General features: G+C 40.6%; 1 protein-coding gene across 2 annotated transcripts in view; it reads left to right on the top strand.

Moving 5' to 3' along the window:
* nphp4 (nephronophthisis 4) overlaps window positions 1-16,222 on the top strand; it is a 158,108-nt gene that overhangs the window by 68,754 nt on the left and 73,132 nt on the right. For both annotated transcript variants that reach the window (XM_085781361.1, XM_085781360.1), the window contains exons 7-9: window positions 3,343-3,561; window positions 5,924-6,053; window positions 10,495-10,547. In XM_085781361.1, coding sequence (XP_085637487.1) covers window positions 3,343-3,561; window positions 5,924-6,053; window positions 10,495-10,547 — 402 coding nt within the window. The remainder of the gene's footprint in view (window positions 1-3,342; window positions 3,562-5,923; window positions 6,054-10,494; window positions 10,548-16,222) is intronic.

Genomic DNA, 16,222 nt, shown 5'->3' with positions numbered 1-16,222 from the left:
TGATTTCAGTTCCCAGTCTTCACTCAGTCTCCTGTCCATGATGTCTGTAATGTCATATACACCACGAAAGGTCTGTGACATCAATATGAGTTTTCCATCTACATTAGCAAATCAATTAATAAGGGAAAGTAATATCATTTTCATCTGGTTTGTTCTTGGTGGAGCTCACTTGAAATCTGCTTTTCTTCATTATTCAGTTTGGTGAAGACCTTTTTTTTTGTTCTGGCCTCCACCCTTTGAGCTGCTGGAAGAACAACAGGTTGTGAGGACAGTGACAGCTCCAACAGGGTCTGGTGTGAATATGGGGGAAGCTCATTGAGTCTCCTCTTGGCTGACAGTTTTGCTGCTGTCTCAGGCCCAGACCATTACAGAACAGCAGTGCATCTCAAAATTGCATCAGGCAGCAATGGGCATCAGTGTAACGTCTGGAAGATGTCGAACTCAACAACCTTTGGTTTTTTGCTTAGAAATGAAAATCATGTTGATATCAAAATCCAATGTTGGGTAATTGAAGTTGAAGACATTTACTGGATCCTTGGTTTTGCTGATGATGAGAATGTCTGTATTTTATTTATCAAGATGATGAACTGATCCATACTGCAACCATCCATGGTCTAAAAAATCTGACGTTGGGCTTTAATATTTTATAGCAACGGTCCACTTTAAGCCACTTCCTGTTTCCCATAACGCAGATGATACCTGCCTGTATATGAATGAATGATGACCTATTATAGTTTTACATGTAAAAAATGTACTCTGGGGAACAGTAATCATCCAGTGAACCATAATATTCTCCACTCTGTCTAGGAGCAACCTCAGGCTCAGTTCACTCTCCGCTCTGCTCCACCTATGATTGATTACAATCGTCAGAGTCTGACCAGCTTATTAATCGATTCAGCCTAACTGTGGCTCCCTGTGGATGATTTAAAGCAAAAAGGCTTTTCAACTGCAGGATGGCTACAGTGCTGTGGAACAGACGGTAAATCACTTTCAAACATAACAAAGTTCCTCCTAAACTGTGAGTGGTTAGGCCTCTAATGTGTCGACTGCACGGTACTGTCAGCTGTGGAAAAATGCACTCGCTGCGCAGTACAGCCTCAAAAGTAATATGGACAATGTGATGTATTTTCTTTTTTGTTTTCTATAATTATTCACTTAATTTGCTGTAATTTTTCATCTCGGTTTGTACACTCTATATGGTATATTCCTTCTCTCAGTCATCATACTTAACACAAAGTCAAAAGTCAAAGTAATTAGTGAGGACCGATGCAAAATACTAATATATACCTGTCCCTTGAAAAAGCTAAATACAAATTTATACATTTGTATTCTTGTTCTTCCATAATTTAACACTTTTTTCAGTAGTTCCTTTTTTAGCTTTCCTTTTCAATGCATTTACAAATGCATCTCACATATGTCCCATGTAAAGCAAGAGGCCCCCGATAAGATATTATCATAATAGTTAAGTCCCATTGCGATATTACTACAATTTTAAACACCTTTTGCAACTGCAATTATGTCCTGAATGGAAAACAGACTGGCCAACACAGTAAAGTTAAAAAAAAAAAAATTATATATATATATATATACTATATATATATATATATATATATATATTCAAGTACTCCAGTTTTAGAAACTAATATTAGTTTTTGCAATGTAATTATACGTATATAAAAAAAAAAAACATAGAGTGAATTGATAGAATATTGCCACACAAAATATGGCAATATTATGCTGTATTGATTTTTCCACCACAAACAGCAAACCAGTGTGCCTTTATTAATAATATTTACAGCTTAGTCATGCAAGTAAGATTCCTGGAATAAAGGTTATTATTACATTGGGAAATGTAAGTGAGCAGTGAATTAAATATAGCCTTGTAATTAAGAGTATCTCTATTGCGTATGTCTAGCTTCATACAGAATCAATATTGACTTGGATGTTTGTTTTTTAGTACAATTGATATGATATTTTCATGTTAAACCTGAACAGCACGGGATCTAATTACTGATCTACCGTCCAAGAGGTTTTTTCTTTTTTTCATGAGGCTACAAACTGTTGCTGTGAGCAGCTGTCAGCAGGATCCCTGCTGCTGCACCGCACCAGCTGTGTTTCCATATGAAGGGGGTGGTATGGAAAAGATGACCACGTGCACCTACATGATCTGCTGCAGCTTTTCAAAATAAACCACTTGTGCACCGTATGTTTTGAAAGGAGGGTTTAGTACTTCAACTTCCACTAAAGACGTTTACTTTGGGTGACAGATTTGACTTTTATTTATTTTTATTTTATTTTATTATTATTTTTTTTTATTTATTGTTGCCTGGGCGACGCTCTGCACTGTGTGTTCACATGATGTTTTAGAGAGGAACTATGCAGGATTTGTACCTTAACTATGCAACATTTTTACCTTAAACAGCTTTGGAGTAATTGTGATTGTTTAATAAATGGCTTAACATGTTACAAGGGAGAATGGAGGCTGTCTGCCTTCCACGTGCGTGTCACTTATTGCATCTTGGCTGAAAAACGCTGCTGCCCGCTGCTCCCAGCTCTTGTCTCCCCGACACAAAAGTTCCCCGTAACCCGTAATCTCTTGTTTATGACATTGATCTACACAAATATACATGTTGCAACATTGTATATGATAACGTTATCTACTGCTCTATTGATTGATTTCGTTCCTTCGTTGTAAACAAATGCAAATGGCTAGGACGACGGTTAGCAAAACAGCAGAAAAGCGACCAGACTTACATGGTTCCTTTTTAATGTGTGAATTTTGTTATATGAAAATGTGGATAACTAGTAGAAAAGTGGATAATCTCCATGGAACAAAAACAAAGTGTGTGTATTGGTTTGAGCTGCATAATTGAAAAAAAAACAAAAAAAAAAAACAAATCTTCACAAAAACAAGTTTGTTTTTTCTGAACTGACTGATTTTGCAGATTGTGTCACTTTGAGTCTATGAACGCATAACTAGTTTGCCATATTAAACTCAGTTCATTTAATCATTAATTGTTTATAATTAAACACTTTCTTTGTTTTTTACAATCTTATCTCCTTGGATGTAAATTTGCTTTTGGTGGAAAATACTCACTAGTTCTTCTGTTCTTCTGTCCATATATGCTCGCAGTAATGAAAGGTGAGCTGTTTTGACAGAGGGATAAATTTAAGAAAGTCAGTGGTAAATATTTAAGCAGTCATGTGTTGATAGAAGAAAACAATACCTTTATGCAACTTCTAGAAAGATTATTCTCATTGCAGAATTATAAAATGTTTCATCGAGGTTGTATCCATGTATGAAAACAACAACGATCATGTCCTCTGTCCTCTGTCCTGCAGCTGTCCGTCACCTCCTCGTCCCGGGCAGCTTTTCTGCAGTGCCTCCGCTGGGGAATTTGGTGCCCATTCCAAGAGCCAGCTGACTGGAGGGGGGAAGAGATACAGCTTGTTCTGCAAGGAGGTGCAAAGCCAAACCCTCATGGAGTCATGGTCTACAGCACAGAGATGTCTGCCAACACTCAGAGCTCAACGCCGCCCTCGGCTCCAGGCTCAGCTCAGGTAACACGACAGCACAGAGCAGATGAATATAAATAAGTCACTGAGAGGTGTGAAGAAGAGTTTCTTGGTTTTCAGCACCTTCAGCACTCACAACATGTTTCCCCAAAGACGATCTTTACATTATATAAGAAGGTTTTTGGCTTCAGGTGGTCCTAATCTCCTCATATCCACTTTAATGCTACAGCTAGCATTTCCTTTTTTTTCATAATACTGCTTGATATATAGAAAACAGACAATACAGTAGTTATAATATCTATATTCAGTTCAATTCAATACTTTATTTCGGACACAGCGGCGGTCCATAGAACAATAAAAAAAACACATATACACAGAACAAACAGATATTCCAAAATATCACGTATTTACATACAAGCTAAAACGCCAATGCCTCCAGAGCCTTGAGGTGAACCTGACCGTACTCAGGGCAGGGTTTGCCAGCGCAGAAATGATGCTGTTTGTTGATTTAGATATTCTACACATACACATGCTTCATATGATAGCTCCATCTGAGTGCTACAGTAACTGTTAGCAGAGAAAGTTGAGCTTGAGACTTCAGCTGATTCATTATAGGCAACTGAACCTGTGTAAACTGTGTACTGTGTACAGAATATGTGTTAATCATGCATCCAAAAAATAAGAAATAGTTGTGTCCAAAGGAATTTGCATTAACGTGCAAATAGTACATTGACTTTGACAGCCCTAATATTAGAACAAAACTCAAAGATCACTGAGACTAAATACTTTAGATTAGATCAAGTTTATTCATCCTTTTCAGGAAAATGAAGATCTTGGCAGGTTTGTGTGTGATTTGTGTGAGTCTGTTTTTGTCGGGGGCTGACAGCAAATCAAAGAAGCAGGGTAAGCAGTGAGGGAGGATGGGCTGAACAATGCTTTTGTAAAGTAGCAGCTGAAGGTGGGGGGCATCTAGGAGTGCTCTTGCGGATGGCGGAGAGTCTCTGTTGGCAGCGTTTATGGTTGCCAGTGGTGTGTTGTTGGAAGCTTAGATTGTTGTCCAGTGTGAGTCAGAGATATTTGTGGCTCTCCACCCTCCCAACTGCTTCAGCATTGATGCTGACAGGGGGTTAGGGGCTGACCTGTTGGAGGAATTAAATACCAGTTCTTTTGTCTTAGAGACATTTAACTGCAGATGATTGTCAGTGCACCACTGTGTGAGATGGGAGATGGACTAGGTCATTAGTCATGGTCTGATATAGACCAGTGAACCAGAAGAACATGGAAGTGAGATATGTAAATAATTTGTGTAAAATAATAATAAATACATATGAAATCAGGCCTCTGGGACAGAGAGAGACTGAGAGTTAAAAGGAGGACCACCCAAACCTTTCTAGTGGTCGATGGCATCAAAAGGTTTGAGAGCTGCAGCTGAACCCTGTAACAACATAACCAGGGTTACTCTACAGTGCAAGAGGAAGCAGGGTTAAATCCCAGAGAAAAAGTCTTTTTCCTCAGTCAACTCACAAGATCTGTTACATGATTCATTTGTTTGCAATAATTAAGAACAAAAAACACAAACATTTAACAAACAATGCTTTAAGTAAACTCCTTCGTTCGATCCACAGTTTCTCACAGTTTTTCTAATTTCTGAGTTTTGTAAATTGTTAATTTTCTCTATTTTTTGTCCAGTTGTGCTTGTTTGTGTCAGTTTTCCCATTTTGTGAATTCCTTCAATGATGGTTAGATACTGGTCTTTTGTCCATGTCTCTATTCTCCTCCAGCTCCTTGTAAATTGCTTTTTCACTTTGCTACAAACGGTATTTTAACAAAATAAGTCTTGAAGATGTGGCAATTCTTTTCCCAGGAAAATTCCCTCCTTACTTTAAATTTGTGGTTGTGTGATGGATTTTACATGTAGCCAACCATCTTCTCCAATATCTCTATTTAGTCCCCTCTCACATTTTCTCCTGATACATGTTGGAAAATGTCTCATCAACCTAAATTCAAAAGAAGTGGATTATTGTTTTACATTTAAAAGAACTGTGAGTGAAGCATCATCTGCTCCACTCTGTCTTGAAGTGACATGCTCCACCTGTACAGGGACACATTAGTCATAGTGCTCTGTAAATCTCCACATCACATCACCTTCGTGACATATCCAAAAATGTAAAGGTTGCACAAGTTGTCATCTTGTGATGATTTGACTTTTCGCACCTCAGCTGTGAATTTTCACGCTGCTCAGGCAGTTGAAAATAACCACATGTCACGGCTGTGTGTCTGCTACAGTATCTCATCCCATCCATCTGTGTGTGGGTGTGTGTGTGTCTGTGTGTCTGTGTGTGTGTGAACCTTCACCTCTCACTCTGCTGTCTTTGTGTCTCTGAAATGTTTCAAACCTGTCTCCAAGGTGAAAGACACCATAACTTTTCGGCTGTCATCCGGTCTGGAAGGGAAGGCGTCCAGCCCGAAGGCATCTCTGAGGACGAAGCAGGAGAGCGTGTCACGTCAGAGACGATCACCTTCATCGCCTTCTCAGGGTAAATATGAAGCTAATATGAAGAGTTTCCTCCGAGATGGAGGTGAGAAAGTCGTTACTGCTTTAAATGGATTCAAAAATGCTGTTTGTCTGCGGCAAAGCTTTGTTTGTTAAAGAAGGAAGTCTGTGTGGTCTGTTTCCACTAATTGTTTTGTACGTGTATCTCAAGTGTGCGGCAGCACCCAGGTGTAATCAGCCAAAGTTCTCAGAAAAAAGCATCAAACTTGCACGTCCTCTGCACATAATGCAGCTCCACCTCTGCAGTGTTATCTCAATGGCAGCACCTGCTCTCTTCATGATTAGCAACACTCCATGACGAGTCTGAGGGGAATATAGGGATAAACTCAAAGCGCTCTGAGAAGACTTTGTCCGTCCATTAGGGCCTCTTGATCTTGAACAAGCCTCACTTTGCAGCCTCACTCCAATGTCTCCTCCCCCTGAAGGAGGAAATAACTAACAGCAGTGTTTACAGCGTGTACTGTACAATCTAACTGAAAAGTGCTTTCAGAGGTAAATACTGAGACCGATACTATATACTCTGTATAAATATACAGTATTTTTATTTTCTGTCACTGATGAGTTGTATTCCTCTTGGGTATTATACAGTATCTATAAACTGAACATCTGAAATGGCAGCGGTTATAAGGCAAGGCAATTGTATTTGTATGGCCCGTTTTTACAAACAGTTTGTCTCAAAGGGCTTTACATGGCATCATAACAACATCCATAACAAGCATAGAACAATTAAAAAAAACAACTACTATACAACAACAACTATAGCATCCAAAACAATAAATCCAAATCATATTATGTACAACCAAAAATCATGTTCATAATATACTTAGGAGGACTCAAAAGTTGTGAATAAAATATCTAAATTTATCCCAAAACTCATAGGTAAACAGTGGAGAGAGGCCAGAATCGGTGAAGCCTCACCAGACCCCCTAGGATTTGTTAAACATGTAGCAGCAGCAGTATTCTGTAATTGTAGGGGACAGACAGAACCAAAACAACAAAGCTTTAGTCATATCACAAATTAAAAAAGCACGACATACAGATTTATTACCGTAAGTCTTTCCTACATACATTATATGAGCCTTGACGGACAAGCAGAACTGACTGACTGACTGACTGATGTAGTTTTACACCTCCTACAACCACATAGTTTTACGGGGGTTATCAGGGTAACTTGCTGAATTTCTTTTACCACAAGCGTCTTCATTCCATCATTCTTAATTAAGTGAGACTGCTCCTCCACAGCCAGAAGACACATAGCTCCATCCTGAACCCGCAGCTCCACGGAGGCCTCCCTCTGAAACAAAGTTCTGATTAGATATTTCACTAGTTCCCGAACACATCCTGAGATAAATGATGAGCCACCGTCTGCATCTCTTATTGAAAACCCACGCTGCTGATTTTCCCTGTGTCTTTGAGCAGATTGATTAAAAGTGTAGTAAACAGTGCGCACAGCCACTCAATCCCAGTGACAGCAGAAAGAGTCAGAATGGACCCTGGTCGTCTGCTCGATGATTTCCCTCCTAATGATGCTGTTAACTTATCTTGGGAGAGAAGAATAGTGTTGATCAGGGCCCACTTCACGGGTGTGCAGAGAAGCCTTTTGGCAAAGTCTATTAATGACATTTTAATCAGTGCTCAAGTGTCCTCAGAGGAGTCGCCCGAGAAGCCTGAATGATTTGGGCGAGTGTTGAGAGGAGGAGGAGGATATCATGAATCTCTGTCAGTCTTTGATGTCAGCATCATAATTATGCTTGACTTTGTGTTTCCAAGATTGTGTGTGTATGGGTGTGTGTGTATAGGTTTGCTGCTTTCCATTGCAGAAAGGTTACTTAAACCAATCCAAAATGCATGGCTGGTCTGAAATATGTATTTCATGTTTTTGATGCCTGTTTGTATATCTATTAACAGGGCAAGCGTTTGCTGCGTTTGCATCAGTCGTTCGTTAGAAAGCAGAGAACAGACACGCACACACACGCTCAGGATGAATCTCTAATTTATTCATGATGGACATGGAAACGACCTCCAGTAGAACTTCTCCTCGAGTCCAGGAATATTCATTGGTCTATAATTTAGCTGCAGGATCTCCTCGTTGTTTACGTGACCACGGTACATCACACACTGCTTCCTCTGACGGGCAGGGAGGAGTGAAATATAGAGTTGATCTCGCTGTTTTGACAGAGATGCTCATTAATACGCTTTGATAATGCATCATCTTTGCGTATTTAAATGAGTTTCCCTGTGCACGTCGTAGGTAGGGCCCACTGATGCTGATCTTGCAATATATGGGCATGGGTCAAAAGCCTATAATAAATAATTACATACTTTCATTTCACAAGCCCCCATCAGTCCTACAGTGTTGTGTGGAGCAAACCTATATTAATAAGAGAACCTGAATGAAACTGAATGAACACAACACAAACACTATTTCTCTATTTCTAAATTAATTGAAATGAAATCCAGACAGTTTGCAGTTTGTCTTTGTGGCAAGAAAGAGAAAGACTCGGATCAGATGATTACATTGTCTGGGCTGTTAGAAGGAGTTCATATTCACCTCTTGTTTCTCTACCTTGTGCTTCCTCCCCCTCACCGTTAACAAACAAACGACTCGTCAGTGCAGTGTGGCTAACGAGATGCAACATGTTTCCATCAGGCCGAGACGCAAAACAGTGAGAAAATGGAGAATCCTTAAAACAAAATGGCTGTCAGTAGGAGGTGGAGGCAGTTGAATGGGAAGGGGGGGTACCAGAGTACATTAGTGACACAGATCCAGCCGATCCTGCGCTGTCGCCCTCCTGCATGCTCGTAGTCTGAGCAGATGGGAGCTACAGTACGACACCCCAGGCAACTGAAGCAATTTCCAAAAGGCCAGTGAAGCCGGGCGCAGAGAGCGAGAAGGAGTGGGAGAGGAGGACAAAGAGATACTGGAAAGCCTTTCAGTTCAGCATTACCATGGCTACCAACCAAAGAGCCAGGCAGCATTGTTAGACTTAAAACTCTGTGTGACATCTAAATCCAGCGCTGCCTCCTGATCTCTGTGAAATTGGATAGATTTTTTTTACAGATTCTAAATAGTTGTGGTCTCCACAGCGTTCAGCTGACTTATTTGCTTTGCTGGAGTTATTTAGGACACATAGTGACAGTGTGTTCTTTATTATGCCTCAGTGAGCCACCTGACTCCAAATCCTATCAACGGCAATGCAATAAAAAAAACATATGACACTTCACCATAAGCTTCCATTTTCCTCTCATAAACTAATATTCCATCAAATGTCTAACGGCACAATAAAGAGAGAAGAGCCGGCAGGTGTGCCGAGCAGGGACGACATTATAACGTTGTTAATTTAGCTTGTTAAACACTGAGCTGCAGTTGTTTGTACAGAGACAAGAGATTTCACTCAACAAGAAACACATAAAGGCAGACTATGACGAATAGAATACTTTATAAATTGCCTGAGGGAAGTTACGTTTATATGTTACAATAATATGGCTCCCTACATATGCAACTATAAAGATAAAATCTGTCAATAATAAACACTATATGCAGAGATAATATTTACATTTACAAATATCTACAGTTTTTTGTTGGATTATTGCACAAGTTGTACAGGGATGTTATGTTACGTTATATGTTATGTATTCTGTAACACTTTAACATCTGCACACTCTCTAATCTGGAGCTGTTGCTTTTATTCTGAAAAGCCCGATCATTAAAGGTGCACAAAATGTATTAACCTATATCATTTCAAACCTTCTCTTAAATTGGTCAAATCTATGTGTGTTCCATTAGCACATTATCTAATCAGGAGTTTGTGCTTTTATTCTGGAAAAAACATTCATTAAAGTGATGACAAACTGCAGTAACAGTGTTTAAGACTCAGTTCATTTTATTCCTCAATTAAGCTGAAGTGAAAGATACTGTAGGTAAGTGTTTCAAACAGCTTCGTCTCCCTCATCAGCTACAGAGAAACAATCAGAACCTCTGTCCTCTGTGCAGTGTCACTCAAACACTCACTAGAAACATCAAACTGCTTCACCCAGTCTTTTTCAACTGTTGTAATAATCACTGGGTCTGTTTGATTTCAAATATCTCCAAAAGAGCCTTGTTGCTTCATGAAGTTAAGACTGACTGTTACAACAAAGCATTGCTGCTGTGTTTGCACTTTTACTTATTACCTTTTACGCTAATGTTTTTTTCTTATGTCTGACATGTTTCTATGCCTTAGGGAGAACTATCCCTCAATATAATGACAGTAAAAGTTGCTAATACCTTAAACTGGGTGGAGTTTACGGTCATGATCCCAGGCAATTTCTTGACATTAACTAACTTTTGGTTTGACTGAGACTCGAGGCAGGAGACCGAGTTTAACAAGGTGGATTCACTGTTAGTGTTTTTCTCCACATTTTCTTATGTTTGTGTTTTTCAGGTCAGAGACTTGTTCCTGCAGCTTCTCCTCCAGATTCTCCTCAAGGCCCCGGGGTAAGACACCATGCCATCACTAAACCCTAAAACCCACAGGCCAGAGTCAGTCAGTGCACTGACAAAAAACTTCTGTCAGAAGTTCCCTCCAAGAAAGTCTGCACAGGTCCAGATACCTCACTGTCCTCCCCAAAGAAATGAAAACAGGTGTGAAGAAGGTTGAGATCCATCTCAGCTGTGTGTCGCTGATCTATAGATAATCAATCACCCGTTTGAGTTGTGTCTCAGCAGAATAAGCAGCAAACATATTATCAGCTTATCAAGTCAATTTGACCAACAAACAGTCATTAACACATCTTGTGTTTGCGTCCTGTATTTGTTCTGGCTCTACAACTTGTTTAGAAAGATATTAGGCAGCAAACTGTACAACATTCTCCACCGGCTCAGTCTTCCAGTGACCAACTGCTTGTGAGGCGTATACAAAGACAAACCAGTGTCAACCAAATGTCTTTACTCTGGTTGAGGTACAGGTCAGTAAGGCCTGTGCTGTGTGGTCTGCACACACAGAGGTGGATTTTGGGTTCTGATGTGGTAATGAAACATTCTCACCTGTGTGAAGACGGTAGCTAATGAGAAAGTGATCATCTGGCTCGGCCTGAGTTCATCAGAGGAAAAAACATTGAACGAGTGATTTCCAACTGAACTGGACGACTCTTTACACAGGAAACTTGCTTGTTAGCAGATTTTTATAGCACAGCAACATCCCAGTGCCACGATGATGATGATGATAATGGTGTCGCCTCGGTCCAGAGTTTAAACAGAGTTTCTATGCTTTTTAAATCTTTTTACACGTCTGTTCCGACTCATTTATACAATACGTCTGTATATCCTAGAAGGACCTTTGTCAGATTTGGCACACATTTCCAATTGGACTCAAGGACGAACTGGTTACTGAATATTTCCATAATGCCTTGAGAGATTTTTATTTATTTACTGTATTTATTTTTTATTTGGTTATAAATGTTCAACAAGACGCAAGGATTAATTGATTAGACTTTCATTGCCACAAAACATGATTTTGACCTTGTGAAAGCAATATTTGGAAAACTTCTGATGTTTAATTTGGGCAAAAACGATTTAAGGACAAACTGAGACTTAGACTTTGATGCTAGAAGGTCAAAGGTTAAGGCAAGAGTCACTTCATAAAACACACACAATTTCGCCGAACAGCAATCAACGAAATTGCAGAATTTCAGACAAGTTCATATTTTTCTGACTGTGAATAAACAGGATTTTTACAGGAACTAGTGTGAGTGGAGGAGGAGCTGATCCTCGTCTTTTAATCTCTAAACCTGTTTGAGATCTAAAACACTGGTTTTATGAAAATACACTGCTGCTCCAGTTTTACTGAATATGCATGCAGCTGGCTTGGCAAAAGGAAAATGGAAGTGTGTGGGAGTGTGTATGTTGGAAAATGGGTGAAAGACAACAAAACGCTTGTGTGTCAGTCACAGAGAATGTGAATCACCACAGAAACCCAGAGAAGAAGAAGTAATATTGATGATAATCATTCCTATTTGCATCAAATCAGATTAAATGTCACATTAGCATCATTAGTATGTGAGAAGCTTCCCTCAGGCAGCTGATACAGAGCTGATCAGTTCCATCGTCAATGTAACTGCAGTCGTTCATCCATCTCATCTGAGCTGGGCGAGGATGACTAACTCATATCCTATTCTTATATTTGTGAAAATACCAACATCAACCATATGTAGCACACACCAGCAGTGTGTGTGTGTGTGTGTGTGTGTGTGTGTTTGTCCTGGCTGAGCTAAGCTACAGGGCGTTACCATCATCCCTCAGCCTGAGTGGAAGTGCCAGTGGAGACGGGGAGTTGTGATAGATGCTGCTCTTGCTCAGGATGAGGCCAGGGACACACACACACGCACACACACATCAACACGGAGTCACAGAGCGGAGGAGGAGACAGATCAGCTCTGTTTCAGTGTGAGCTCTCTGGGCCAAAAATGAGCCACAGTCTGTATCGTCGACTCATTTTAAATTGAACCAACAGGGGCTGGGAGCTGTGGGAGTGCTGCACCCATGAACTCCACAAATCGACTCTCATTTTGATTAAGCAGCGAGGGCGGTGCTGCGGGTGAGTGGGCAGCTCCCAGTGGCTAACAAGAGGCGGCTGTGGTCATACTGGGCTGCTCATAGGGGATGACATTAGAAGACGATGGTGCTTAGCTGGATACACCTTCTCTCTTCATCCATTATCAACACCAGGTCCTCCAATCAGCCCAACCACATAGAGAGAAAATACATTTCCTCTATTTTTCGTTGGATTTCCATAATATTCTTGCAAGTATCTCATCCTCTAATAGATGCTGCTTTTGCTCAGGATGAGGCCAGGGACACACACACACACACATAATGTAAAGGAGAGTGTAAAGCAGCATTCATTAGTGCCTTGCCTGCTTGTTGTGCCCACCATACGTATAGATGTGTATCTGATGTCCGTCCAGGACTGTGCATAAAGAAACGGGGCGTGTGAAGGGATGCCACCGCTGCTGGCAGTCGACCCGCAGCTCATCACGACTCTGGTGCTGCTGCGAAATTCACAAACACCCTCTATGTGTCTCTGTCTGCTTCCCTTTCAAACGCACCGCTGGAAAAATACGCTCGTTTCAGTCCTAAAGTGATTTTCCCTGTTCGACAAAATTTTTCTCTCTCCTCCTCAACATGGCTGTCAAACGCTGATTAATCAGTGGCATCCTTCTCTGAAATGGCTCTGTAAACACGCCGTGCACTTCAGCTCTGTCTGTAGGCATTGTTGGATCTGACAACTTTCTCTTGCTCCGCATAAATTATTGATTCTCACACCCCTGGTTCTCCATGGTGCAGAATGCTGAGGATCTGGTGGTGGTATTTATAGCCAACATTTGGGGCGAGCAGCTGAGTTGGTTCGCCCTTGTTGATGATGATTTCTCACACGGAGCTGTGGTCATGTTTCAGGGTTGCGCTCGTGGTCTGTTGACCCAGGTGGTCTTGTCGTCCGCAGACCGGAGGTGGAGCCGTGTTTCATTTTGTTGCTGGCAGAGCTCTGTTTGGCAGCTGGTCCTGGCTCAGTCGCACCTCATTTTTGCAGCCCTCCTTCACACAGTGGTTTAGTAGCTTGTCTTTTCAAAAACAACATGATTCTGGGCTTCTGAGCTTTATTATATTTCATAGGTCCAGCCTTTATCGCTGTGTGTGACTCCTTCAGTCTTAACACTGAAAAGAGGAAGCTATAACTCACAATAAATACTAAGTGACATAAAGCTGGAGAAAATGAGCTTTTTGTGTAAAAGCATAAATTGATTTGTTGTGTTCTCCTCAATGCTGGTGCTGTATGAGGAAATGCACTTTACATTTACATGCTGCTGAAATGAGATGGATTTTTCTTTTATAATGAACTTTCATTTGAGACACCAAGGCCACAGTCGCATCAGTGTGAGAGCTTTGCTATAATAAAGGCTGCAGGAAAACTCAAAGCGCTGAGATGAACAACAAAAGCTATTCTAGGAGATGTTAACCTAACTGCTCTGATCCGTCTCCTAGTCTCCGGTTCTGGTCTCAACAGACTCTGAGTCTGGGTCGGACTGAAGCTTAAACATGTGGGTGAGTCTCACTGATGTTTCCTCCTCTCACCATCTTGATGCTCTCTGCTCTTTGACCTTGAGCCAGCAGGTGGTGGGCGGGGCAACGACCTGTTGATTCAGGTTTCTTACCCAGAAATCAGAGCAGATGAAAACAGGGAGATGTGAACATAATAACTGAATATGCTTGACCGAGGAGGATTTTTACAGAATTTAAAACTTGAAGCTCTGTTGATTTTTTGAGGCCCCCACATTCTCAATTACATTTCATGTATTATCACCCTGTTTATAATCTGCCGCTCCGTTTGTCTTTATTTTCAATTTTCTTTGCTCTTTATTTTGATTCTTACTAATCTCACTATTCATTTCTTCAAAGTATCCTGCACATCCACAATGTTATTTTCTCATTATCACTCTTGCACATTATTATCACTCATCTTTAGTTTCATCTCACCGTATTGTTCACACTTTGACTTGGTACCACCCCCAACCCCGCTCACCACTCCATCTCCTTTCCCCTGCATCTGTAATATTGTTCTCCTTTGTGTGCTTGACTCACCCACCTTTTATTCTCCATATTTCATTCCAATAATCTCTCCATCTTTTTCACTGGATCTGACTGTTAATCCTCTGTCTGTTTAGCCCACACCTGTCTCTCACTTCCTCTCTCTGAGACTTGTGATGAGCCTGACTCCACGCCACGGCCTCACACTGGCATGAAAACACACCAAAGACAGACGGGAGAGAATACGTAGTATACCTTGAACACACACACACACACACACATGAAGGTCCCATGAAGCCAAAATGTGAACAGATGATCTGCTTGGCTGTTAGGGCAAACAGGCTGAGTTCAGAACATTGGCAGAGACAGCAATGCTACTACTAATTGCCTCACTCTGCGTATTCTGTCAGCGTGTGTGTGTGTGTGTGTGTGTGTGTGTGTGTGTGAGTGATCCTCACATGCAGAGAGAGTCTGGTGTCTTTCACACCCTCTGGGTGCAGGACACGGTGACTCAATGTGAGATCACATGCGCATGTGTGTAAATGTGATATGTTTTAGTGGTACTTGTGAGGACTGAGTTGTGACAGCCCACTGGTCTGGACATTTTAGCGTGTTTTGAATTGTGAAGACAACAGATCATTACAGGGTCACACCTACATCTAGGATAGTATTCGTGAGTGAACAAATGAAAACAATAAACAGAGATTTTAACTCTGTGGTTTCAATACTGTTAATTCATGTCCATTAAGTTGCCCAACAATGCCTATGTTTACATGGACAGCAATATTACATTATTTATCTGAATAAAATCCAGCGATGAGGTCATACTTGGAGTAAACATAAATGTATTGTGAAGTATGTGGAATATTCCAATAAATTGCATAACTGAGACATGTTTACACCTTAATCTCACCAAATATTCCAACTGAAGTTTGTGCAGCATTTTTTGACAATTGGCAACTCCTTGGCAAGTCCTGGTTAACGGTTGTGTAAACTCATAGAAACATGGCTGCTTCAAAGAAGAAGTGTCATTTTTGGGAAGAGGAAGAAAGTGTTTGGTCGGGTGGAAACACTGCAATGGAGGGAAACAACACATCTACGTCACGACATAAGGCGTCATGATGCTGCTATCACTACTGAATTTAACTGGCTTATTCAGAATATGCTGATTAACAAAACAGGAATATTATAGCTGCTGCTGCACAAACTAGAATATGGATTTTACTTGGAATAAGGTGAGCATCTAACATACTCAATGAAAGAACAAGCATCTCAAAGCAGTTAACATCTGCATCTTTGTCTTAATATAAAAATTTGATTGATGATCTTAAACATTTAAGTGTGACAAATTAATTCAGGATGGGGGAAAATACTTTTTTACAGCACTGAGTTGTTCTGAAACTCAGGGAAGAGCAGGGGCACTCCAGCAAATAAACTACTTTCATTACACGTGTTGTTATTACTAAGCAAGGCAGTTGAAGTTGAATCTAATCAATTCTTATTAGGGCTTTCAATCAATTAGAATTCATTGCATTAGTGTTGATGGTTAATGAAAATTAATCACAAACCACTGTAAAGTGTGTAGCCTG

This window comes from Trachurus japonicus, chromosome 7 (genome assembly GCF_045865225.1).
Source record: "Trachurus japonicus isolate A0001 chromosome 7, Traja_1.0".
NCBI classification, from domain to species: Eukaryota; Metazoa; Chordata; class Actinopteri; order Carangiformes; family Carangidae; genus Trachurus; species Trachurus japonicus.
Note: the sequence above shows the minus strand (reverse complement) of the source record. Positions and strands in the feature narration are given on the sequence as shown.